General features: G+C 44.1%; 1 protein-coding gene across 6 annotated transcripts in view; it reads left to right on the forward strand.

The window, feature by feature from the left end:
* Positions 1-23,164: 23,164 nt before the first annotated feature.
* QKI (QKI, KH domain containing RNA binding) overlaps positions 23,165-27,900 on the forward strand; it is a 165,152-nt gene continuing 160,416 nt past the window's right edge. For 3 of the 6 annotated variants that reach the window (XM_030809946.1, XM_030809947.1, XM_030809944.1), the window contains exon 1: positions 23,165-23,862. In XM_030809946.1, coding sequence (XP_030665806.1) covers positions 23,721-23,862 — 142 coding nt within the window. In that variant the 5' untranslated portion in view covers positions 23,165-23,720. The remainder of the gene's footprint in view (positions 23,863-27,900) is intronic. The other 3 variants (XR_004029409.1, XM_030809948.1, XM_030809945.1) reach the window with 2 other exon arrangements.

Consider the following 27,900-nt stretch of genomic DNA (forward strand, 5'->3'; position numbering starts at 1 on the left):
TTAATTTTGGGAAAGCTCCAGAATTAGATCACGTAATTAGTTCACAGTTTAGAAGCCTTTGGTGGAATTACATTTATGCAAACAAATTCCATTCACATAGTTCAGGGAAACTGAATGATTTTATAGATGAATTATCCTTAAAATGTAAGGTTATGTAAGTCTTACTCCTCATTTTCTTCCTGATATCGAGCTTAAACAGTCAAGAAAAGCCAAAATCTGGCACTCGGTTTTTTATGGAAAAATCGATGGCAGATACTAAAATGGTGGAAAGAAGGCTGCCACTAAGCTAAAGTACAGCAACTCTTTAAACGACATAAATGCTCCTTGAAGGCAAGCAGGCAAGGTTGGTAGTCTCCAAATGTGATCTGTGCTGGTTTCCCTGTCTTTGTGCAATGCTGTACAGGGGTGAACTGAGTAAAAGGCTAGAATGGATCTGGGGTTTTCAAGTTGCATTTTTGTTGTTGTTGTTTTAGGGAGTGACACATACAAAACTATTAAAGGTGGACATTGTAGGAGTCAGGGAGGGAATGCGGAAGCCCAGGGCTCTTCCATAGCCTCCAGGTGAAATGAGTTCTGGTGACTCACTTGAAGTGTTTATGACACAATATTAGCTGCATTTACCATACGCTTAAATATTGATTACAGTAAAATGATTGTAACGTAAAACATCACTCAGTGGGACTCCTTCCTTAGGTTATGAAAATTCAGATGTAAGATTCAACTATGTAGATAACACAATTAACCAAAAATAATTAAGTGAACTCATTACAAATTTGGAAAAGAAAATGTTTGTTTGTTTTTTCCTCCAGCTGAATTGACTGGTTGTTTGTCGGTATGGACAAAATAAAATGATTATTTCATTGCGAGAATACTTCTTGGATAGCTTCTCCCCTGTTTACAAGCCAAATCTTTTCAGACGAGCTTGTACACGTACACACTGTCAGAGAACAGAGGAAGACAGGTCAGGGTAGTTTTGAATTTGGCATTTAGCCAGTAAACTTTTAATTTCAGTTTGGATTCAGGCTTAGCTGTGAAACATGTATGTCTCAGTCTAGGGCAGTAACAGTTTCAGGCTGGAGAAATCTCACAATGCGTAACTGCCACTCCTAGTGTCTCCATGGAAACAGCTGGGGGCTGGTCTGCCAGTTCCTATCATGTTTGAGAACCATGTGTAATCACTTTGAAATAGGCAGTATTTTTAAACTTTGCAGTGAGTTGGGTGAAAGCTTCAGGGATCAAATATTTGAAAATGTATGAGGAGTAAAAATCATGCCATGAGATAAAGCTTTGTGAGAAAGAGACAACGCAAAACGGTCACTTTTAAGATTTCAGTTCTGAGTTAAGACTTCATATAGATATTTTCATTTATTCCTTGCCATTTTAATACAGATTCGGATAGGTTCTTGTTTGAGAAAAGAGGTTCTGCAAAGCTTTTCTACTTACATGAAACTCCACGGTAATGACGCTGTACCAGAAAAAAGGGAGATTAGATGAAAGATGAGGTCTCCAAGTTTTAGAGTGAAAATGCAAAATGTTGCTTATATTTGGTGTGTATTTAGTTGTGTTTAAAAAGGTAAATGAGAAATCATTTGTATACTGGTTTCTGAAAGATATATTTGAATTTACTAAAACTTTCGGATTTTGTGTGCTTTACTCAATGCATGACTATTTCACTGAAATTCTCACGTTTTTGTTTTGGTGTCAGGAGAGGCACTGTTTTGACAGTATTTGCACATGGGATTTACCTCCATCCTTGGATGTATTTCTGTGACACCAGAGTAGTTTCCATGAAGGTCCTGGAAGGGAAATTTTCAATCAACAAACAGCAAAGAAGCCCACCGACCATGGGCACACTTTTTTTCTTAACAAATATTATTGCTGATGTCTTATCACATAATCAATTCATCATAGAAATTACGGCAGAGCAAAATAAAATAAAACCACATTAATACGATAAAAATTCTACGTTTTTCTATTTAAAATAAAAATATTACTATAGCTTTACCCTTTCATGATTATTTATACAAAATAAATTCCCAGAAGTGAAATTATAGCCCCCCAACACAACCACCTAAATCTTCTGATAACTATTACCAAACTGCCTTGTAGAAATCTCTTATCAATTTATAGTATTATCATCGGTATATCAGAATGTCTGTTTCCTCTCCTTGTTAACCATGGATAATATAATTAAAACGTACTTTTCAATTTTATAGGTAAAAAAATAGTTTTCGTGTTAGTTTCATTTTCATGGATAAACTTCGACACTGAACAAAGTTTGTCCCCAGCTCCCTCTGCCCTGCTGATCGTTTCTCTTGTGTGCTACCTTACACCTCCCCTAAAAAATACCCTGTATCTTGGCTTTCAGGGAACCCTATTCCAGTACATTCTAGCATGTGCCTCCACAGAACACTGTTGCAAGGGCCTGACATTTTCCTTCCTTTGTGGATTCTGTGTTTGAAAATAGAGCTGGGCTGGGCGCGGTGGCTCACGCCTGTAATTCCAGCACTTTGGGAGGCAGAGGCAGGAAGGTCACTTGAGCTCAGGAGTTTTAGACCAGCCTGGGCAACATGACAAAACTGCAACTCTACAAAAATACCAAAATTAGCCAGGTTTGGTGATGTGCGCCTGTAGTCCCAGCTACTCGGGAGACTGAGACAGGAGGATCACTTAAGCCTGGGAGGCAGTGGCTGCAGTAAACCATGATTGTGCCACTGCACTCCAGTCTGGACAACAGAGCAAGACTCTGTCTCAAAAACAAACAAACAAACAAAAATGAAAAACAAAAAACAGCCTTCTTTTTTCTTTCCTTCTCACGTTATTCCAACCTCTAATTTTAGTCAGAGGTTAGCACTTGATAATGCCATCCACCCAGAAGATTATATATATATATATATATACTCACATATATACTATCTATATATTAAAGGTTAATAACTTTAATTAACTCAGCAAAATTAAACTTTAATTTTAATTCTTAAAATTTCCATAACTAATATTTTTGTTAAAAGAAGTAAAGTCCACTGGTTCGGAACATATTTTTCGCGAAGAAAACCTTCTTGGAGACCCTCAGCTTACTCCACGCAGATCAGGACCATCCACTGTGACGGTTAAAAGGCCAACTCCACCGTTTTCTGTTGAGTGTTAGCCGGGAGGAAGCCAGTCTCTGTCTAGACCTGTTGATGGATGTGGGGTGGGCCCTTCACACCAGGCAGCAATGCCTCCCCCAGAGCCAGGAGCCACTTGAAGTGTGGGACACAGTTGAGCTCAGTAATCCACCATCAGTAGAGGTAATAGTTCTGTTTATGCATAGATATTTATTTATGCATAAAATGATGACTAAGTGTGTGTGCATTTAATTTACTCGATCAAAGCCATCCAACATTCACTCAAAAATATTTACTGAATACCCACACTGATGGCCAGAGTTTTCTACAAAATGCCCTTCTGAAATACCTTCCAAGCAACGCATTACCTCCCCCCAGGAGGAATCTGGAACAATTTTTTGAACTCTTTCACTAACTTTTTCTTTAAAAAACGTAGATACAGTTTTCTTTAAACTTAGATGGAGCCAGGTACCTATTCATTCAGACAAGTCAGTAATAAATGACTAGGAAATATGCTGAGTGTGATAGTTCGCTGTCAGTGTGGCAGATGAAAGACTGAACGCTTTCCGCGTGAACTTTCCGTCTTAGTTTTTACTGATGAAACATAAAGACACCTTGATTGTAAGCTAAGAATGTGTAATGCTGATTACAACAATAGTTACATAAATAGACCAGAGTCGCTTATTTATGTGAACTTCAAATAACCAGATTTTTTGGGGGGGTGGGGGCTGGGATGGAGAATAGAGTGCGTTCTGTACTTTCATGTGAAAGAAATATTATCAGCAACTAATTTTCAGTTTGTCACAAAATGCATAGGGCAGGCTTTCGTATGCTTCAGGGAAGTTGGAGATTTATTTCTGCTTTGCCTCCCTTCAGCTAGAGAAGCAGTGTGGGCCTGAAGCAGGATTTCCCAATCTTTTTGTACCCCGTGAGGATGGATGAAGAGAGCTACGCTAATTATTCATTGCTTGAATCAAGAAGGAATTTCTGAAAATAACAAAATCTTCATATTTTAGTATATTAAGATCTAGAAATGAAAACCAGTATCCGTTGATGGGTTATACTAAAAAAAACACACAGAGAAAAAATACACTTTTCAACCTACTGTCATGATACACAAATTTGAAAGATAGTGACAGAGCCCCGGGCCCTTCAAGACCAGGGTCTGTGGGCTGCTTGGGCATTCTGTGTTCACTGAGAACAGAAAGGAAGGGGCAGGCGAGGGAGATGATTAAAGGTTGGAAAGATGACTGTTTCTGGCAGTGTGATATTAAGGCCATTAATATGTCTGCACCTCAGTTCCAGTGTGCTAATATATTATCCTATCTGTTAAAATATCATAAAGATTACCTATAATTAAAGATGATTTACACTCTAAGCCATAACTCGATATAATTTCATGCAAACACATTTAGGGTGAATTCATCTTAAAGTGGTATTTAGCTAGCCTAACGAAAACAGCATCTAAAAGCCACGGAAGAGACAGAGGGAAAAAGACAGCGTAAAGGGCGGTATAATATAAACCCTAACAACTCCTTCTGGGATCCAGACTCACAGGATCTGCGGTGAAGGAATTTGCATAAAGCCCTGCTTAAAGAAACCATTGATGAGTTCTTTATTTTCAAATTTACAACTTATTTCCAACATTTAAACTCTGTCCTTAACTTTTTCTTCACCACCGGGAAGAGCCAGGCTAGGCAGTTCTGCGTTTGCAATGGCCCTGTCTTATTTCACATTGGTTACATTTGCAACTTTTGTAACAACATTGTTTGCAACAACAAATGCAACTTTTGTAACAACAAATGTTTGCAACATTTGTAAACAACAGTTACATTTGCAACTCCAGAAAGCAAAGATGAAACTTTGTACTTTCTTTTGTATCAAGCTGTACCATTTATTTCTCCCCTGGCAACAGATTATAAATATCTCCTCCTCCTCCTCTCTCCTTCCTTCCTTTTCATGGGAACTGTTTGGTGAGTGCCGAAGGAGGATCTGACAAAGCTGATTGTGTGTGTGTGTGTGTGTGTGTGCAGGTGCGTGTGTGTGTGCGTGTGCCTGCCTGGTTTCTGTGTCGGTGTGTGCAGGCACGCATTAATTAACGTAATTCCTCAACATCCAACAAGAGCGCATCAGAAACCCGGGAGAAAAAGCCTCATGCATATTTAGATAAGCCTTCTACCTTCTAACCAGCGTGAAAAGAGTATTTAGAGAGGAGTTGGCCTGGGCTAATCTGCATGTGAATCGGGCGGGGGGGAGGGAACAAAAGGATGAAAAGGTGGTGGAAACTCGAACACAAACCCTGCGGTCCCCAGGGGGTCATTCATCTTGCCCGGGTAGACATCCTCGCTGCCTGGCTTCCTTCTGCGCATGCGCGAACAGAGCCTTTTTCCCGAAGACAGTTGGCAAAGGGCGCGTGTGCTTTGTTGCGTCGGGCACTTTTTTAAGAAACAAAATTTCTCTACCCGTTTCTATTTGACTGACTTCTTCAGGCTTCTTAGCTGCTGCTGTCCATAGGAGTGATGCAACTATATTTCGTACTTTATACAAATATACAAGACAGAAAGCATGAAGATTCTTTTCATTGTGATAAAATATACTTAAAATTACCATTTGACCATTTTAAGGTGTACAATTCATTGGCATTAACTACATACACAATGTTATGTAACCATCACCAACGATTTCCAGAACTTTGTCATATCCCCAGCAGAAATTCTAAATACTTTAAACACGAACTCCCAGGCCTCCCCTCCCCGCAACAGGAACAAGATTGATTAGGACTCCGTTCTTAGAGACTTCACGGGGTTAGTCTCCTGACATTTGATTTCGGAGGAGCTGCGGTGTGCAGAGCAAGGGACAGTGAAGGAAGCCAAAGTTCAGCAGATGAGAGGAGGGTAGGAAAGTCTTTTTTCTTTCCTTAGCGCGGTTTCACGGAATAATGAACTCAGAGCCTGGAAATGAATATGCAGAAAGAAAACCTCAACGTCAAATGGCCAGGCTGGTTTTCACCAGCATGAAAGACAGCAGAGTGACAAGGTTAAGCAACTTTTGAAAATTCTCTATTTTAATAAGGGATTGGTTTGTACAAGTAAGAATTTCAAAATAAAATCCAAAACAAAATTCAAAAATACAAGCCTGGTATTCTAGTGTTTGAGACACAAGTGGAATATACACTTTACAGAACTATCCTATCAAGTATTTGGGGATCGCCTGTATTTAACCAAAAGACTAAAGGGAAGCCTGGGAGGATAGTCTGTATAACTAATGGTAAAAATTAATTTATATTTCTGATTTTGTAAATCTCAGGTTGCAACTGTGTTGCTTTAAATGAAAAACAGATATAAGTATCATTAATTAAATTCTAATACAAGGAAACACATTGTGAAGGAAGTTTGCAAAGACTTCCAAACTCCCCAAATTCACCATTTACTTTTAAAAATCTTTAATAGGACAAAAGTTCAGCACAATAAAACAAAGGGGCAGTTCTACTGAGTTCGTGTTAATGGGACCTTGTTTGTTCTAGTGTATATAGCAAGACTCCCTTCCTAACAAGGAGTATTATCCACGGAGATCACATGTGAGTGACTAATACTGTTCTTCCCTCAGTGGAAGCCGTGCCTGTTACAGTCACTGATTATTTAAGGAATTTTAATATTTTACATAATGTGAAGACGAGATTATCAAGACAGCTCTCAATGCAGGTGTTAGAGGGAGTGGGGCTGAGGCCCAGGGAACTGGAGGTAATGGGCAAAGCTGGTAAGTTGGGAAGTACTGGGAAAACTGGCTTTAATCAGCTTAAACACAAAGGAGGCTTATTACCCAGGTAACTGAGGAAGGTGAATCAAACATTAATGGATGCTGGAGTTGAAACGATGCCCCAAGGAACTGTTCTTCCACATCGGCTCTGCTTCCCCTGTGCTGGCTTCTTTCTTTGAAAGGATCCGTGGGATATCTGCGTCCTCTAAAGCCAGCAATCTCACCCAAAAGGAGAGATCCCCTTCTCCTGAACGCTTCAGCAATAATTGATTAGGCCACAATAACTGATTGTGGGTCAAGAGGCTGCCCCAGAACTGATCATGTGGCCAACGGCTTGGAGCCTCGGCTGTGCGTGCACTGCCTGCCGACTTGATGGTGCAGAAATTAAGCCACAGCAAATCATGTTGTAGATTCTCACATAAGAGAGGGCGTTTCTTATGGGGAGGAGGAGGAGGAAGTAGAACCTGCTGGGCAGACCACAGCTGTATCTCCCACAATGCAGTGCAAGGCTGGCCCTTCCCTGAGCTCTGGGCACACACGTGTTAGTAAAAGCTGGCTAGGCTGCTCGCCAAGTGTGTGAAGGCTTACTTCTTATTTAGGCAACGGAACTATTCAGTGGACATGCCTGAAGGATGACCTTCTCCATGCTCTCATTTTGGGACTCACATCTTCAACACATCTCCCTTCCCTCTGGCCTGAATGAGACAGCTGATGGTGAAGGCAGGGGTCGGATTTGTAGGCCAGGCTGGAAGGAGTACAGCTCCTGTTCCATTGGCTGGCACTCAGGCACATGTCCATATGGGAGATGGGAAATGGAAATTAGTTATGTGCCCAAGAGCAAGAGAAAACCAATTTTGAACTGCTATCAATCTTTGCCTCTTCCCACTACTCTGCAAATGGGTCAAAAATCTAGAGGCACTTGGCCAGGTGTGGTGGCTCACGCCTGTAATCTCAACACTTTGGGAGGCGGAGACAGGTGGATCACCTGAGGTCAGGAGTTCGGGACCAGCTTGACAAATATGGTGAACCCTCGTCTCTACTAAAAATACAAAAATTAGGTGGGCATGGTGGTGGGCACCGGTAATCCTAGCTACTCGGGAGACTGAGGCAGGAGGATTGGTTGAACCCGGGAGGCGGAGGTTGCAGTGAGCCGAGACGGCGCCACTGCACTCCAGCCTGGGTGACAGAGATAGACTCCATCTCAAACAAACAAACAAAAAACTCTAGAGGCACGTGCAGTGGCACAGGAATAGCAGTTACTGAGTTCTTACCATGTGCTGGTGACTGTTCTAAGGGCTCTGCATATATTAACTCCTATCGCCCCCTTGTCAACCTGTGAGGTGGGCTGGGCATCCCCTTTGGAAGATGAAGAAACAGAGGCACAGTGAGGTTACTTGCCCAAGGGCCAACGTAGAAACTGTTTGGAGCTGGGATTTGACACGGGACGAGATGACCACACAGGATTACTTTTGAGAGGACTGCATGAGATGATGTTTGAAAGGCCCAGATGATGTTTGAAAGGGCACATGGAAAGCACTCAAACAGTGCGAGTCATATAATTAATATGTTCCTCAGGTGAAGCACTGTGCCACGAAGGAAGGCTCTTCTGGAGGTAGAGCTTTGAAGCTGAGAGATGGATGTTCACAGAAGCAGACTCCAGAATGTTGTTCTCTACTGAGTCTGCATGACTACTAAGGAGACTGGATCCACAGATTAAATTAGAACAACTGTTGTACCAGCCCAGAGCCATGGAGGGCAGGAGCAGCCATCCCTGCTGACTGCACCCTCGATTTCCCTGGACAGGACCTTCTTTCCTCCTTCCCCCTGTGGCAATTCCCTTCTGGTCTTGTCCAGTCTGACCCTCATCAGCTCCTCTAGGAGTCTTCTCTCCACAGCCTCTCCCCGTTCTAGTCCTCAGGCAGAGTTAGTTGCTTCTCATCCAACATTCCCACAGGAGACCAAGGATATTCCCATTGCAAGACCTAGCTCATTGCTGTGTAATTTTTGGTACTTGCCCTCTTTACCACTCTGCAGAATTCCTGGAAGGCAGAGACAATTACTTCCCATTGTACCCCCAATGCCTCACATTGTGCATGATGAAAGGAGGCAGTCTAAAGGTAGTCTGTTTTTTTTAAGAAAGAATAAAAATCAGTGAGCAGATTGATTTTTCAAAAAAGACATTAATAAGAATTACAATAAGAACCAGTGTTTATTGAGCAATCACTGTATTCCAGGCATAGGTTGGGGCTTATCATTGCCCAATGTCATCCTCACGGTAGCATGATAAAGTGGGCATTATTACGTAAACCAAAAAGTTTTGGAGACAGGTCTCAATCAATTTAGAAGTTTATTTTCCCAAGGTTAAGGACATGCCCAGAAGAAATAAACATGGAATCACAGAAACAATCTGTGGTCTGTGCCTTTCTCCAATCATGATTTTGAGGGCTTCAATATTTAAAGGGGAAAAGAGAAAGGGAGCAGGTAGGGGAATCGTCGTTAGTATTCTTCTCTACTCAGTAAATCGTGCTCAGTAAATTGGCAATTTATGTAACATAAGGTGAACACAGAGAAGCTACCTGTGGAGATGTTGAAGCTTTTATCTGTAGCTCTCTGCTTAGGAACAAAAGGAAAGGCCGCATCTTGCATGACTCAGCTTTCAGCTTAATTTTTCTTTTGGCAGAGTGAATTGTGGTCCCAATTTTTAATTTCCCTTTCACAATTAGCATCCCCATTTTACAGCTGAGAAGACTGAGGACTGCTGAGCTCAAGCTGCCTGCCCGATGGCACCCAGTCGAGACACAGCTTTTCCTCATTGTGTTGTATTGCCTCACCGGGCCAATTTTAATTCAACGACAGAGACCCGCATCGTGCTGTATGCCAGAGGCAAAGAGCTATACGGGAGGAACACGGAAGACAAGTGCAAGGGAACAATGGCCCGGAGGGGACATCTTTGTTGGGGAGGGGTAGGAGGGCAGATCCCTAAGACCTCAACCAAGAGGCCTCCATGATGGACCCTGGTGGCAAACTGAAGGTCAAAACAAGTAGCCTAAAGCCCAAGGAAGAGGTCTTTGTAGGGGAGAAGGAGAAGTGTCTTCTTTATTAAAATGTCAGGGATTGGGCCTGGACCCAAGAGCTAGGCACAGCTCAGTAACAGCGAACGTGCACACAAGACCAACCTCTAGCTACACAAAAGATGAATAAGAATGCTTCGGAAATATTCAAAGCAGTTGACCCAGGTCTCCATTGAAACAAAAATGAGGTCAAGCTCTGGGAACCACTGCTGGTAGGTTTTTCAGATTCTTTAGCAACCTTGTAATTTTCCCAATGTCGGTAATTTTTAAAACTCTTTGACCTTTCTATAACCAAAACTCCTTTGTCCTTTTTCTAATTTGTGTTTGTTTTGGAGGCAGCAGGGATGAGAAGAGATTGGAGAAGCTGTGCCTGGCTCTGCAGTGGGCCCTGGAAGAGTCTGGCAGAGACACTGGGCGCAGTAGGCACCTCCATGCTGGGGGCCGGCCGAGGAGAAAAGAGACAGGTGGGAGTGGGCTGGGTGGATGGCAGCTCCCTGGAGATGCCGTGGGACACAGGGGATGGACACAGTTCTTTTTAGACTCCCAGCACTTCACTCTCAGCCCCAAGGAGGATCTGTGTCATATAGAAATTCGTGGTAGCATTAGGGAGAAGCCGCGCACTTACCTCTTTATCTCAAGTGCAGTTTAAGTTAAATTAGGAAGGAGAGACTACAAGCTTTGCAAAGCTCCCTTGTAAGAATCTGGGGATCAGAGACACTTGACAGCTGAAATCACCTGAGGCTTGTTATTGCCAAGGGTTATTGCCAAGAGTTCCCGAAATAGTTGGTTGAAACTGCTGGGCCCAGGAGGCGTCTGGTTACCCTGCAGGTCAGGCCCAGGTAGAACAAATGGTGAAGTTCACTTAGTAGGAAGATTTTCTCCCCAGCTCTGGGGCTTCCTGTTGATTCTTAAAGGGGAAAAAGATATGGTGAATGACAAAGTTTTTTAGTTTTGTGATGTCGACCAGTAATTTAATTCAATTCCAACAAGAAATAAGTAACAGATCCAAGGACCCTCGTATTCTGAAATGTTTTCTAATATTCTCCAGTGGTTAGCATTACTCAGAAGCCAGGGTATTTTCTTCAACAATTCAGATCTTGCGAATGATTTCAAATGGGGCACAGAATCTGAAGCTGCCTGGCACCAACATGAATTCTAGGACATAAAGGAGGGCTGGACCTGCCTGACACTATGGGGTGGAAAAGCAAGCTAGACCTGGAGCCGGCAGGGCAAGAAGTGGTGCACAGGCCATGAAATGTGTGTGTGTGTGTGTGTGTGTGTGTGTGGTGTGTGTGTGTGTGTTTAGAAAACTGTTTTGAAAAGTGAAGCTGCTTTTAGGTTCACTTTCCAGCAAAGGAGAATTTTTTTTGTGGTGGGTGGGGGAAGGGAGGACAATTTCCTTTATTGAAATTTTTTCCTTTGCTCTCTTTTTCCTCATGCAATCCCCATTTCCTTTCTTGAATGAATGCTGTAAAGTTGAGACTATGAAATACAATGTCAAATGAAGGGTAAATAACAATGAGAAATTGTATGTTAGCAATATTTTTTTTTTTTTGAGATGAGGCCTCGCTCTGTTGCCCAGGCTAGAATGCAGTGGCATGATCTCGGCTCACTGCAGCCACCACCTACTTGGTTCAAACGATTCTCCTGTCTTAGCTTCCTGAGTAGCTGGGATTACAGGCACCCACCACCCACCCCCAGCTAATTTTTGTATTTGTAGTAGAGATGGGTTTTGCCATGTTGGCCAGGCTGGTCTCAAACTCCTGACCTCAAGTGATCCACCTGCCTTGGCCTCCCAAAAGGCTGGGATTACTGGTGTGAGCCACCATGCCCAGCTGGTATGTTGGCCATTTTTTAAAAAGCAGCGCCTGTAGTCTCAGCTACTCGGAGAGGCTGAGGCAGGAGAATGGCGTGAACCCGGGAGGCGGAGCTTGCAGTGAGCCGAGATTGCGCCACTGCACTCCAGCCTGGGCGACAGAGCGAGACTCCGTCTCAAAAAAAAAAAAAAAAAAAAAAAAAATGCTAGGAAATTCTTACATCCAGGAAGTTGGACGGTAGACATCAAGAACAAGGTTATGGGGTGCTCATGTTGCACTTATATGCACATGTTATATTATACATAAGAAATTCTATCACATTACACCAGCAGGTTTCAAGTTTAGTGTAACTCAGGGCCCCTCAGAAACTCTGCATGGAGAGGCTGTGGGGAGGATGGGAAAGGACCCACAGACCACTATGAGGACAGAGAGAATGGGAGAGGGCTGAGGCAGGAGCTGCTGAACTTGAGGCTTGAGGCAGGGGGAAGCACGAAGAGGTAAGGCTTTGTGCCGAATTCAGATTTGTGTGGCTTACTAAGTAAACGGCAGCTCAGTGATGTGATGGTGATCTTGCTTCGGAGAAATCTGGTGTGAAAACAGATCATCTAAGTTTTTGCTGTGGTCTCTGGCATTACCCTTACTTAGTGCATTATCACTGCATACAAGGTACACAATAAGTCACTTTTGTAAAAATAGATTTCAAGAGGAAAATTCTTACCAAGTTCCTTGTAATGTCAGGGATTCAATTATAGTTCAGACTGAATCACGTCCCCAGGTATCTATTGGTAACATGTTGCCCTCTTGGTGAGCAAGAAAACATATGATGCAAGTAGAAATTTTGTTCAAGATTAGTATTACAATGGGGTATGTGATTTGCAGTGAAGCAAGACTCATAATTGAATCTCAGAAATGTTTATTTGAAAGCTCCTTTTTCCTTTCAACTACCTTGATGTAATTGTGTGTGTCCTGGCCTTCATTTGGAGATGAGCTTCTGAAAACCATGTTGTTACCTTAAAAACCACTGAGAAAAAGTCCTGACTCCATTGATAAGTTTTCTGGAGGCTACAGGTGTGGCCCAGGGGCTGGGAGGTGGTGACAAGACTAGGAGGTGCAGAAGTCATAATTTTAGGGACCTAGTCTCGTTGAAGCGAAATTTCTAGGGGGTTACCAGGAGAGATGAAGCTCATTTCAAGGCAGGTGCAGGGAAGGTAGAAGGCGCCACTGCTGTGTAGTTGCTTCCTGCGTGATCTAGTAAAACAAACTTGCGGAAGCCACTAGTGAAGTACGTATATTTTTGTCTCTTCACTTTCAGATTTTAAGTGTTTCAAAATGAGGGCTGTTTTCCCATGGTATCCGATTAAAGCTTGTTGCTATTGCCTTCCAAGTGTTTAGTGAAATAAGCCAAAAGCATGGTCTGTTAAGTGGGCAGGTGGGGCAGACCCCCTTCCGGCTCTTTCACTCTCCTACACTTGCTGCGGTGGCCACCTTGGGGCAGGGATTGGAGAAAGCCCTTGAGCTGGCGTAATGCAGCCCAACAGTTGCTTGGACATCACAATTTAAACCCTGGGTCAGCCCACAACTCTCTGTGCTAGAATATCATCATGGAATCTAACAGGGGTGGTGAGCTCCTGGACCTTGCAGAAGATCAGATCTCCTAAGCTCCCTCCGCTAAGTGCCAGGCCCACTGTTTCTAGGACAGGTGCAGGAGGGAGGCAGCCTCTCCTTTTCCACTTGGTCCCTCAACGACACAGTGGCTTTCAACACTGGGTCTTGGTGGCGACCCCTGGCCAGCTTTAGAGCGAGTGTTGTCGCTGCTGACAATGGGGCCAGCCCAGGACTGAGGCTCCTTTTCATCAGGCTGTTTGTCCCTTTACTTCCTAGTGTCAGCAGTCCTGGGAAGAGGAAACGGTTTCTGCAATAGGAAGCAGCAGAAAACTGATGACTAAATACTTTTGAGCTTTGTGGGGAAAATTTCAACGCAGAGATTGCACACATTCCAAAATACGTGTTTACGAACTGGAGCCCTATCCAGGCCTCCTTTTCAATTCTTAAAATGATGCTATTTACTGAAAGCTTACTGTGTCCCAGGCATGCAGTGAGGCACTCATGCCATCCTAACACCCTTATGCTGCACCACCTTACCTTACAGGCAAGAAAAGAGAGGTGCAGAGAGTTTACGTTGCTTTTAGCAAGTGACAGAGTCGAGATTTGAACCTGGGACCTCTTCAGTGACTTTTCTGGATCCTCCTGCTCTGCAGCTGCCTCGGAGGACCAGCAAATCTTCAGGAAAAACGTTTCAGGACTTTCCGTCCTTGTTTCAGGACCGTTCCTCTGCATTATCTGTGAGGAGGGTTTCTATAGTCTTGACACATGGTTATGCTGTGGGGCTAAGGTATGATTATTTCATATTTCAGTGCAGAAGGAAGTACTTATTAAAAGGCCCCAAACCAGTTGTCTGAGCCTAGAGATGAAAGGCCTCCTTCCCGCACCGGCCTGGGTGCTGAGTGGCCCTGACGCCAGGCCAGCCTGCCACTTACAGCCTGAGACTTGTGTCTGCTCCCTCTTCCCAAACACAGAGGCAGGGCCTGGCTGGGGCCATCTGATGAAGTGCCAGTGCGCCTTCATGAAATCAGGCATGGGACCCACTGAAATGCTGAAATCTGGCGAGCTGAGGGGGAGGAGAAGGTCAAGTCTGGCTGTCGGTCTACAGAGGTCAAGGAGCTGGCACAGAGCAGGGCCTGCTGCCTCTGCCACCAACAGCCAGGCACCCAGAGAGGAACTGGAGGAGAAGGCGGCTCGCTGCTGGCAGGTCAGCTGATGGGAGAGTTTACAAGACTGTCTTTGAACTCGTCGCATGCAAGCCCTTCTTCTCCTTCCTGATTCACATTTAAGTTTGCGTTCCTGATCCCCTCACATTCTTTCTGCTCCTTTAACAGCTTCACCCGGACAGAGAAAGGACAGCGGCAGGAGCAGGGCCACGTCCCTCTGTGGATCACAGCTTTTAGCTTTCAGTTTCTCACGGCTGCTTAATTCCCAGCTCACAGTATCAATATAGGGCACGCATTTTAGAACTGTTAAATAAAAACGGCTGCTCATTTCACTATGCCACATTTTCTTTCCAACTCAAAAGGATGCTCACTACCAATGGATACTGAGAAAAATACAGTGTCACTAATGTCAGTTAATCAAGTTGGTGGTCCTTGAAGATCTATAAAATGTAACTGTAATACATTTTACAGATTGGCTTAGATAGAATAACTAGGAAATAATAAATGCTAGCATCATCAGTATTACTTGTACAGCTCAGCAAAGGAACGCGAATGGCTACACAGGACTGGGGAAGAACAGAACAGAGATATTTCTTTGTGTGAAATACAGAGTTTATCATAAGGAGGAGAATGAATCACTTTTCATCTCTGGCAGCAACCTGTTTTTTTTTAACATAGTATTTAGGGAAAACAGAAAGCAAAACTGAAGCTTTTGGTATTTCATTGTCACTGGATAAATGTCATTTGTATAAACCTTTCTAAATTTGGATATATACCCAAAGAACCTACACGTATCTTAGACAAAAAACTATCCACTTTCATTACATTTAGTAAAAACTCATAAGCCCAGGATTAATGGACATAAAGATATGAAATAAAATAATTTTCTAAATATGCAAAGAAGCCCATATGAACAGAAGTAATAATCAAAAGGTTGTAACAATTGGTCAGGCACAGGCATAAATGATCAGTGTCTGCCAGCCTGATGTGGGCAGGGTGCCAGGCATCTTGCCTTTGGTTGCTGGGTTAGGGGGGTCCCGGGGCTCCGGAAGAGGGCCTGGGTAGTATGGCTCAGAGCTGTGACTGCTCAATGAGTGGTGTGAGAATCTTTCAAAATTTAAAAACTGAAAAGGCTGTACTGGTGTGTACTGCTTGAATCTCAGTGCTACAAATAATTGCTCTTAATCTTTTTTTTTTTTTTTTTTTTTTTTGAGACAGGATCTTGCTCTGTTGCCCAGGCTGGAGTGCAGTGGTGCGATCTCAGCTCACTGCAACCTCCATCTCCTGGGTTCAAGCCATTCTTGTGCCTCAGCTTCCCGAGTAGCTGGGATTCCAGGCATGCGCCACCCCACCCGGCTAATTTTTGTATTTTTTGGTAGAGATGGGGTTTCGCCATATTGGCCAGGCTGGTCTCAAACTCCTGACCTCAAGTGACTCACCTGACTTGGCCTCCCAAAGTGCTGGGATTACAGGCATGAGCCACTGTGCCCTGCCTGCTTTTAATCTTATATCTGAATAAGTAGTGAACAATTCTGATAAAATATCATTGCTATAGAAACTCTTCAATGTTAAAACCAGAGGCACTCATTTTCTAACCTGTTATAGATTCAGAGGACTATGGATTCCCTGGCCTAGTTGCCACAAATGCTATGTTTCCTGCTGAGTAAGACATCGCTTACACTCCAAAATACTTCGCAAGAATCACTGAATTACATTGCAAAATATGAACACACAGCATCAAACACTACCTGTCACTGAAGGCAAATAAATCTTCTGTATTTTCAGATGCTATGAGCAGCTTACACGGCTGCTTCCTCTCCTTAGAGTCCAAGTATGTCTCTGTATTTCTTCCTTTTTTTCTTTTGTTCATTCAAAGAAGTAATTATTTAAAGTAGACTACTTGTAAAGCATTTTAAGAGCGGAAAGAGGAATAAGACCTGAATTCTACCTTCAAGGAATTTTTATGCTCTACTTGTAGTAGGTTTCTTCATGAAGAGCTCTAGACGGAATTTTTTAGTGCTCCACTTTCTATTAAGTTGTAATATGTTTAAAAAAATAAGAAAGGTTTGATTTTAATTCTTTGGAAATTACAAAAATGTAACATTTTCAGCCAAATGTGTTGCCTCAGGGAAATAAAAATTCTTAGTGTATATATATGTGTATATATATATATATACACATATATATACACACACACACTAAGAATTTATAATTCTTTATTTATATATAATATATATAATATACATAATATATATTATATATACATATTACTTATTATTTCAACAAGTTGTGCAAAATTGGACACCTAAAGGTTTTTATATTAATTTCTTATTGCTATTACATGACCATCCATCTGCATACAGGGTTATCCTGGGTGCAGAAATAAAATTACAACAAGGTCAATTTGCTAATCTTGATGAGGATATTTTATTTAGAATCACAGAATTTTAAACCTTCGAATGACTTTGGAGATCACTTTGTTCAACTCGGATTCAGGGTTACTTACGCAGTGCTACACAACTTATCAGCATAGAACAAATAAGGCTTTTTATACCTAGCACAGCAATCCTTTCTCTATACACCATCAGCTAGAATACTGGAAAAAAGAGACTCAAACGCCACAGGTATTTTACTTATTAAAGTACATCTCCTGAGGTACCCAAGTTTAACTTACAGAAAGGTCAACAGTGTGCTTTCCATCACTCAGGACTCTGAAGGTGTGCCTTGAATCCTGTCCTGAATTCAGTAGCTGCCACATGAGTCACATTATGTAGTTAACCCTCTCAGCCTCCGCTGCTTCAGCGGTAAAATGAGGATAATTATTAACTCAGAGTTGCTGCGTACTCAGTAACTGAAGTGCCTGAAGGTTGATCAGGACTCTATAAATGTCAGTCTTTTTTTCTGGTCTTTCCTTGGTCTCACTGGGAACTCAGTTAAGAATGCATGAATATACAGAAATTACTGGAAAAGTACATTTAGGCTCTAAGTTAAATTTTAGTAAAGGATAATGGCATTTGATTAAATGTCTGGGACATGAATAGTCATTCCCCTTGTTGGTAAAATGGTCACCCATATCAACTTTTAAAACTAACTCATAGACTATAAATCCAACATATCCATTTAGTATGTTAAAAAAAATCTAATCACAGATGCATCCTAAAGGGTCCCAATCCTGAGGGAAAAAAATAAAATAAAATAACAATCAACCCAATCCAGGACAGCACCTGTGAAATTGTCTTGCAATCATAAAACCAAGCATCAATCTGGGATCAAAACAAAATGCATTTGTAACTCACTCTCACCTTCCTGTGACTGACAGACAGTTATTTTTTAGGTGGTTTCTGTTTAAATATGGAATGAAGGTTGGATTATATAGCACAAGGACCTGCATCCTGGCTGAGAATGTTTTTACCTCTAAAGTTTCATTTAGGGTCAAATGAGTGGAAACCTTACACTGTCAGTTACCGTTTAACCGTTGTGCAGTAGTTTAAGCTAAATGTTAGTACTACATCTGGAATGATCGTGTCAGTAGTTTAAAAAAGCAGCACAGTTAACACTAGAACAGCTGTGAAGAGCAATGCCTTTCATTTTACAAATGTTGTATTTGTACTAGTAGATATAAATAAGGTTCACTGAGAGGAATCCATGTTACTATCTAATTTGTTCATTTCTTTATATTAAAAAAAATTCCTTTTGAGATCAGCCTGGGCAACAACCTAGGGAGACCACCTCCCCTCTGACCGCCCCCGCCCCGGCCGCCATCTCCACCCCACTCCCCATCCCAACACACACACAAATCCCAAGGCTCTTCGCCTACAAACACTCTAGCTTGATGTTTGAGGTCAACCAAACTCTGGCATCAAATACTCTCTGTGGAAACTCCCACCCTAACACCTGGTACTTTTCCACTTCCCAAGTTCTGTCATTGCTGTCTCCCAACACTCTTTGCTCCGCCTTGAGATCAAATCCACCTCCCTGGTGTGCTCTTGCAATGGCTTCCGGGCAGGCAATGTTGGTGCTCACTGGTATTTTTACATCATTTTTGTCTTTAGCCTTTACTTGGCAGTTATTAGTTAACTTTTTAAATGTACCTGCACATGCTATTAACTCTCCGCTCAGCCTGTAAACGCCTTAGGGTTAATGATATGCATTTACATATAACAGGTACTGGAAATATTTAAGATATTCACATTTGAAATGTTTCATTTTCAATCTTTTAAACAGTACCTGATAAGCCATCTCACAATTTAAAAGTAAAAAAAAAATTTAAAAAGTAAAAAAAAAAAAAAAGGCATCTCATAATTTAAAAGGATGCTCAAATCTATTAAGACAATAAACAATTATTTTGCAAAGATACCAAGAATGCCCCAATTCCTTTTAGGAAAATCTAAAGACTAAGATTTTCAAAAAGAACATTGGTACAAAAAGCCATAAAACCCTGAATCTTACATCCAAGGAACATTACAGTTCTTTCAAGAACTCTGTGGTGATAAAGAAAGGTTTGGAATACTGCAAATTTCCATTTTAAATGTTAAGAATAGCAATAAGCAAATAGAGCCAATCAAATTTAACAGAATAGAAACTATGTTTCCACTCCTGGTTAATTACTGATGTTAGAATGTGGAAACATTTTTAGTGTCAACATATTAGATGACAATTTTTCACAGTGAAAAAACCTATTATAGGGATCTTCAACTGGAGGCTCATTCTGTATATATACTCACTACATGTTGTAATTTATTTTGAATACTGTATTAAGATAACATTTTTGTAATAATGTAATTATTACAAAGTTAGTCTTTCTACATTTTTTTTTTGAGACAGGGTCTTGCTCTGTTGCCCAGGCTGGAGTGTAATCGTGTGATCACAGCTCACTGCAACCTCTGCCTCCCTGATCCTCCCACCTCAACCTCCCAAGTAGCTGGGTCTACAGGTATGTGGCATCAGACTGTTAATTTTTGTATTTTCTGTAGAAACAGAGTCTCACTATGTTGCCTAGACTGGTTTCAAAATCCCGGGCTCAAGTGATCCACCTGCCTTGGCCTCCCAAAATGCTGGGATCACTGGTACAAGCACCGCACCCGACCCTCTGCAGCTACTTACTATTCCTAAGCATCAGCCCTCTCATCTCTGAAATATGGCTCTTCCTGCCTACCTCAAATATTGGCTGTAAAGATGAAAATAAAACAATGAAGATAAGGGTTTTGCAGAGCTTCTGGTCCATAACAAGTACTTAATACTTCTTTTGGACACATATTTAATAAGTGCCTACATGTACCATATGCTGATCTAGGTGTTGGAAATTCCTAATAGAAGAAACTCCTTTTTCTCATGGAGCTTACAATGTTGCTGCCAGTGGCAAACAAGTTGACCTATAGTTACGTCAGGTGGAAACAAATGGTATGAAAAGAACCTGGGGTAAGCGGATGGAAGAAGGGAGGAGGTGTTTGCCTGCACAAAGGCGCCATTTTACATAGGGTGTTAAGGGACACCTTCTAAAGATAAATAGGAGCAGGGGTCGCCGATGTATGGGGAAAAGCTTTCCGAGGAGAGCAAACACCAAGGGCAGAGTCCTGGGGAGGGTAAGCATGTTTGGAATGTTTAAGGATCCAGACGGATTCCACGGGGGTGCAGCCAAGTGGGCCGTGGGAGGAGAGGAAGGACATAAGGTCAGTGATGCACCAGGGGCACACCTGTCATCTTGCAGGCCTTGGTAAGCTCTTCGGATTTTTTCTTTCTTGAGATAAGAAACCTTTGAGGGACTGTCAGGAAGTGAGGTGATCTACATATATTTGAAAAGGTAACCTGCCAGGCACGGTGGCTCACGCCTGTAATCCCAGCACTTTGGGAGGCGGAGGCAGGCGGATCACCTGAGGCTGGGAGTTCGAGACCAGCCTGACCAACATGGAAACCCCCGTCTCTACTAAAAATTCAAAATTAGCTAGGCGTGGTGGCGCATGCCTGTAATCCCAGCTACTCGGGAGGCTGGGGCAGGAGAATCACTTGAACCCGGGAGGCAGAGGTTGCAGTGAGCCGAGATAGCGCCATTGCACTCCAGCCTGGGTGACAAGAGCGAAATTCCGTTTCAAAAAAGAAAAAAAAAAAAAATAACACACAGTAACTATTATCAAATGCTGTAACCGTAAGTGATTTAATACATAGGAAATGAAAATTGCCTATCATTTTTCTTTAATCTGGTTTAAATGGTTGAGGCTTATGACACTGCTGTTTCTACGGGTCAAAAATGGTGGAATATTGTCATAAAATTCAACCTGATTTAAAGGATAGGTCAAGGAAAAAAAGCAAAAAAAAAAAAAAAAGCTTTAGAATAAAATATAATTGGATTACAATCCCAGACACAAGACTCATTAGCTATATTCTTGCGCAAGTTACTTAACTTCATCTTTCCTGGGTTTCCGCTTATTTGTAAAATAGGGATAACAGTCTAACCTAAGCCCAAGTGGTACTGATGATTAAATGAGATATGCATGCAGGACATTCAGCATAGTGCCTAGAAGCTTAATAAATAAGCAAGCCATTAAGAAGGGGATTGCATCTTTTACACTAGCAGCATCAAAACCTTGATTTTGATTTTTCTAGGTACTGAAACAGCCCTCATTACTTAGAGACCATAGCTTTTTTGCAAGTTACTATTCCCTGCATTTACAAAATTCATCTTTAAACAGGCTATTCAGTAAGTACATATCCTATGGCTCTAAAACAGACACGGCTGTTGCAGAATTTGAAACATCTGACAGTTACATTTTTAATGTTATCTACCAAGGCTACTACATCTCCTCTGTCAAAGTAACTTAATTTTAAAAACGAACTCTGTGCTTGTTAAACGAAAAGGCCAGAAGCTACTGGCCACTCAGCGTTCGTTTGAAATTCTTACAATGCCTTCAGTACAATTCAAACTTACAGGTGATTCTCAGAATTCGTGTGAAGCAACATTTTACAAAAAAAAGTCAACTACGTTCACTGTTAAGTCAGAAGACAGAATGATTAACAGAAAATTTCAGCCGCGAATTACTCTCACATGGCCAACTGGATATTAAGTAACTTTGCATTATTTTAATGGAATGTTATAAAGGATTTGCAACAAAATGCAGACGTAGATTTAGGGACTGCCGACTTCTATAGATCAAGGACTTCATTGTTGCAGCTCAGGAAATTCTTCCAAACAAGTCTAAATGTTGGAAATCCACCAAACTGCAGACAAAGACCTCTTGCCTCCGTATTCTTTCTTCATCTGTAAAAATGTTGACTTCTGCTTTTCAGACTACGCGCACAGGCTCTTTATTTCCTACTGCGGCTTCATTCCCTCACGGAACACTGACGCCATCGCGAAGGAAGCATTTCGAGCACGATTGACGCTCCCCTTATTATTTGCTGAGCCGCTGCGCTCGGGTCTCGCTACGATTTGCTTTCAGAATAACGGAAAGGTACAACAAGATCGCTTCCCTGCAGGCGCGTCACCCGCGTGGCCCGGACCCCCCACGCCCGCCCCGTGGGTGCGCACGCGTGTCCGCGCAGGCTTCCCCCCTGGCGAGCGCGAGGCTCCTCTCCGCCGTGCTGCTTTCTAGCCTCTCAGCAAATCACAAACACCGAAGCGAGCCACGGCGGCGACGGGAGGGGCGTCGCGTGTGCTTCCCTCGGCGACAAAGCGGCAGCCGGGCGCGCCGGCCGAGGGCGCCCGGCGCGGAGTCCCGCAGAGGCGGACGCCGCGGCACGCGCCTCGAAAAGCCTCAAACTCCTATACTCGGCTCCCCCGCCCCACCCCCGCCCGCCCCGCACCCAAGACCCGCGCCGTGGCGGGCTCGACGGCCAGGGAAAGCCCACCAGCCATCCGCACCGTGGGCGACGGGCCAGGACCCGGCCCTAAACAGCCAGACCCAGCCCTTGGGCGGCTGCCGCCCCCAGCCCCGCCCCCGCCCCACGCAGGCGCGCTCCGGGCCCCTCCCCTCCCCCACCGCGCGTTCGCGGGTGCCGGCGGGGGCGGAGCGACCCTCGGAAGGGGCGTGGCCACCAGGCTCGACACGCGCACGCGCTCTGGAGCCCCCACGGCTACGTGTCGGGCCACGTGATGCCCACCCCGAAAGTCCCCCGTGAAGCAACAGGACGTTAAAAAAAAATTTCTCTTCTGCGGGGTGGATAAGAGGTTCTGAAAAAACTATAGTAACGGGAGGCGAGGCGGAGGCAGCGCTGGCGCGTCCCGCTGGAATTCCTCTCGCCTGCCGCGCCAGCCCCGACCGCGCCCGCGGCCCCACCCGCCCCGTACCGTGGAAAGCCCCGCGCCCCCCCGCGGCCGTCGGCCCCGCAGCCCACACCCACCCGCCCAGGGCGCCCCGCACGGCGGCGACCCAGTCCCTGCGCCCAGGCCCGGGCCCGCCGAGCGCCGCCTCCCGTCACGCTCCCGTTGCCCCCGTCGCCCGCCCCGCCGGGGAGGCAGGGAGGAGGGGGCACGGCGCCGGCGGCTGCCCGGGTCGGGGAGCGGCGGGCTGTGGGCAGCGGGAGCGCGCCGGCCGAGCCCCGCTAACGGCCGCCCTGCGCGGCCCCGCCCGCCGCCCGCCCCCGGCCCTCCCCGCGCCGCTGCCCCTCCCCCCGCCGCCGCCGCTGCTGCCGCCGCCGCTGGCAGCGCCGCCTGAACTGAGGCGAACTCCGCCGCCAAGTGAGTGAGGAGGAGGAGGAGGAGAAGGAGGAGGAGGAAGAGGAGGAGCGCAGTCAGAGCGCGGCGGCAGCGGCAGCGGCAGAGGCGCCGCGGCGGGGACCAGCCCAGAGAGACCCCCGAGCCCGCGGCACAGGCGGCGGCGGCGCTGAGCGGGCTCGACCAGCCGAGCAAGCGGCGGCCCCGGCTCCTCCTCGTCCGGCGCCAGCAGCCCGCGCCCCGCGCCCGCACTCGGCCAGCCGAGACCCGCCTCCCGCCCGCCCGCCGGCCTCGTGAGGGACGCGCCGAGCCGGGCGGCCGAGAGCGGCGGCGGCTGGGAGCGCGTCGGGCCCGGGCGGAAAGTGCCTGCGGGGGGCGGGCGAGCGCGCGGTGCCGGCCGCCCCGGGGCTCGGCGCGGGAGCCAGAGCGGGAGCCGGCGCGGAGCGGGACGCCGGGTCCCGAGCGGCCCGCGGCCGGGGCTCGCCCCCGCCCCTCCCTCCTCTCCGGCGGCGGCGGCGGCGGCGGCGGGCGGAGTGAGCTGCGGAGCCTGGAATATGGTCGGGGAAATGGAAACGAAGGAGAAGCCGAAGCCCACCCCAGATTACCTGATGCAGCTGATGAACGACAAGAAGCTCATGAGCAGCCTGCCCAACTTCTGCGGGATCTTCAACCACCTCGAGCGGCTGCTGGACGAAGGTGAGCGTCTCCAGGGCCCCGGCCCCGGCCCCGGCCCGACCCCCGCCGGGGCGGCCCCTTTCCCCGCTTGGGATGGTGGGGAGGGCGGGAAGGTCACGGCCGGGCGGGACCGAGCGCCGGGGGGACGGGGAGGCCGGGAGGGCGCACAAAAGGGGCGCCGGGCCGGGCTTGTGGCGGGCGGGCGGGCCGGGGTGGATCCGCCGGTGCCGGACGCCCCCTGCCCGGCCGGGACCCCGCGCCGCTGGCGTCCAAGTTTGCGCGCTGCAGAGGGCTGCGGGGTGAGCCCTGCGGCCCCTCTAGCTTTGGCGGTCACATTTCCGAGAGGCCGGCGGGGGCCGCGCGGACTCGGTGGTCCTCGCCGAGCCCTCCCGAGAGCAGGCCCACGCCGCGCCGCCGGCCTGGAGGACGCGTGTCCCCGGCGCGGGCCCCGCTCCTTCGCTCGGCCTCCCGAGCCTGCTCTGCGCGGACCCCCGCTGCCCCGCGTTCGGGAGCTCTCCCCTCCCGTGAGGACTAAAGCGGGGTTTCGTGCTTGGGGAGTTGGTGCAGCTGGTAAATACTAAGTGGAAGTCAGCGTGGGGCTCGTTAGTTTAAAGAAATTCCGTAGGAGACCGAAATTATGCTGGCGTAGCCGACAGGGAGGACGAAGTGACGGCGAAAAGCACTTTTTTCCCTTTTGTTTGGGGAAGCGAGAACTGTTAGGGAGTTGAACTTCACTTTTCGGGGGTGGGGGGGGGGTGGAGTGCGAAATAACGCGATGACAGATCGGAGCGCAGCTTGAGTTAGAAGAACTTGGGCGGAGGGTTTGCTCCCGGGGACGCAGCCGCCTGAGTTTGTAGGACAGGGAATCGAGACGTTTGGAAAGGGCTAAATAAAATTGAGCCAAAGTTTCCAAAACGCTTTATGGAGCGCTGTGGGGAGTGAAGAATGACAAGAAGATTAATGTTGACCAATTCTGGAATTTTCTTAAGTTCTCATAGTAGTACCTGAAGTATTAATTTCTAGTAGCTGTGGGTTTCTGTGGACGCCTAGAGAAAAAAAAAAAATGACCACAAAAAAGTCTGTTTCGAAAATCGACTAGCCAGGAGTTTTTTGTTTGTTTGTTTGTTTTTTGTTTTTTCTGCTTAGAGGCATCACGGGAGGACTGTGTAAAGGAAACTGAAAACTATAGGTTGAAGAGATGAACAATGGAGTTTAGATTTTTCGCAAGAATTTCGAGATTTTAAAAATAGAGTCGGGCAACAGGAGTTTGAAGCTTGGGGAGTTGGAATGTCACTAGAGAACAAAAGGCCGGAAATGTTTCCATGATAAAAAAATGGTTAAAGAAAAATCCCAGGAGTTCTGTTGTCTTGAAAGTCATAGAAACAACTTAAAAGTAGAAAATGGTTAGGTGTTACGGCTTTCTCGTTGTTTTGCTTCCGTATGTTAAACATACAGCACTCACCAACATTGAAATGGGCATTTTCCACTGTTGGAACAGCAAATCTGTTAATTTCAAGTTGTTCCACAGAAAACCTGAGCTGTCCCTTTAAGGAGTTCTGCTTTTCCTATTTGTGTTGGCATTTGAAAGATTGTGGAGGCAGAAAACTTTCTGGAATGTCAAAAAAAAAAAAAAAATTGCTGGAACTCTTAAATTGAGTATTTCCAAATGTGAGCGCTAAGGGGCGCCAGTTATTTTTTAACCATGAAAATGGTTGGAACAAAATGTGTAACATACTCAATCTGACCTACATTAAATTTAGTTGAAACTTCAATTATAGATTATTTGATTTGTCATCATGTGTTTATGTAGCGTTTTCGAACATTGAAAATACTTTCCTTAAAATTATTGGCATAACTTTATGACGTTTCAAAAATAACACTCTATCTTCTCCTTGGCATATTTTGGTTAAGTTAAAATTTTAGTAGTATTAGTAACAATTTCTGATGAAAGTTTTTTTTCTTGAGTGCAGTTGTTTAGAAGGAATCCTTTATCGACGATAAAATGAAAATAGGCCTTGACAATATTTAGGGTTAATTAAAATTAAATTGCATTCCTGAAATGTTGAATTCAAAGACTAATAGGAGATTCCGAAAAAAAGTTTGAAAATACTTTTACCTTATGTATACTATTTAAAAAGCTGCATACTTTTGAGTTCTTTAGTTTTAAAAAGTTTCTTGTGCTTTTATGTTGATCTAAAATCTCTAAATTTAGAGCTGATTCCTTGTTATCAAGTTTCCAACCTTAGGCTTTAATAATTTTTAATCTTTCAAATCCAGAAATTTCAATTATGTCATTGTCTCTAACAAAGGCTTCTCTGTGGTTGGAAATAGTACTCGTTTGCGTTTTAAACGTAGGAGACCACTATGATATCTCCTAGATAATTTTGTTTCCCCTTCCCCTTTTAATGTAGTTTACTCCATCTCTCATCTTAATCTATCTTTAGTTTTAGCCTTGTCAATTTCCCAGTGTAAAGATTGCTTCTGTGTGGCATATGGTATGTTTAAAATGGGCAATATAATGACGAGGAAGTTTGATTGTTTTTTATCAGAGCAGTACAAACATGCAGGAAAAAGGGCTATTCCTTAGTGTGGAATAAGCTGCTTCCTGTAATTGTTAGCCTTGTTATAAACTTAATTTGACTTAAGAAAAATATTGGTTTCTGAAGTCCATCACATTTTTTTTTTTTTTGGATGATTGTGAAATTTGGCATCTTGTGCCTTACCCCTTTGTGGTTTGTCATTGTCCAAAACAAATTAATCATGACTTTTGTTTCTGGTTAGGCATTACTTTTTTGTTGTTGTTTTGCCTATAATGCTTGGCTGAAAAATTACTTTTACATTTAGATAAAATTTAGTAAAAATTTTACTTTAGTGATTGGTTTAATGAAGTTAACATCGTACTTAGAGTAGATGTATTTTCTGATAATTAGGAATTTTAAATGAGATTTTACATTTTTTATTTTAAAATATTTTTCAAAGAATAAGCTTTTAAAAAATGTGCTTGTCAGCCTAAGAATTTCCATTTGGCTAGTTACAAATTTGAGGATTAAGTGTGCTGGTTTCCTAGTTGATGAAGACTTGGATGTTTTAGAATATTTCAATTCCTTGCCAAGTTAACCTTTAGTCTCTATCTTGACTGTGGACAGTCCTTTTGTTTTACTGCTTGTTTTTGTTTTGTTTTGTTTTTTGCTGTTGCCGGTGGTGGGGATGTGTGTGCCAGCTCTTCCACTGAAGTATCTTCAACACGGTTGTTTTTTAAAGTTGTGAATACATTTTAGGTTGGGCCCGTCATATAAAGGGCATAAACTTGAGTTTGAAACCTTTTATTGAAGATAGAGATGATTATAGGATTACACATAAAGCCTAGGTCTTAAACTGCCCTACCTTTATAGAGACGTTTTCAACTGAACCCTTAGAGAAGATAATATATGGTTTTTAAAAAAACAAACTTTTTTTGTCATGAGAATGAAACAACAGTAGTTGAATGCAAATTTTAATAAAGTTTTGTAATTTAGAATCCAGAAGGTGAAGAGTACAGTCTATTAGACTTAACAATCCTGTATTAGGGGAAAATGGAGAACTAGTATTTTAAAAGCAGATTTTGAGTTTTCAATTTTTTAGGTGGAGGAGGGGTTAAAGCTGCTGATACAGAAATAAAAAATGTGTAATGAGGAAGAACAGTCTAAATCTTTTTATGGTGGATATCAGAAAAATTACTGTGTGGCTCAGAAAAGAGAGCAGATGGATTAGAATGCCGTATTACTGATTTGAAAATATATTTTCATTTTCTGATGGTCTTTTTGTGTTTACAACAAACTTTCTGTCTGACCTGTTTAGTTTGTACCCTGCCTGCTCCCTCTCCTTTAAATATATGAGTAAAAATATTTTGTTAAAACTTGCTTAAATGGTTGCTATTTTTTCATGTTAATGTTTATTTTCACTTCTTTTGCCTCTGTTATTGGATGTATCATGAGGTTTTCTTACCATCATTTTTTTTTCCTGAGAATTCATTTACAAAAGCTTTGACTTAAGAATTATATGGTTGTTGGTATTGAGAGG

This window comes from Nomascus leucogenys, chromosome 3 (assembly GCF_006542625.1).
Source record: "Nomascus leucogenys isolate Asia chromosome 3, Asia_NLE_v1, whole genome shotgun sequence".
NCBI lineage: Eukaryota > Metazoa > Chordata > Mammalia > Primates > Hylobatidae > Nomascus > Nomascus leucogenys.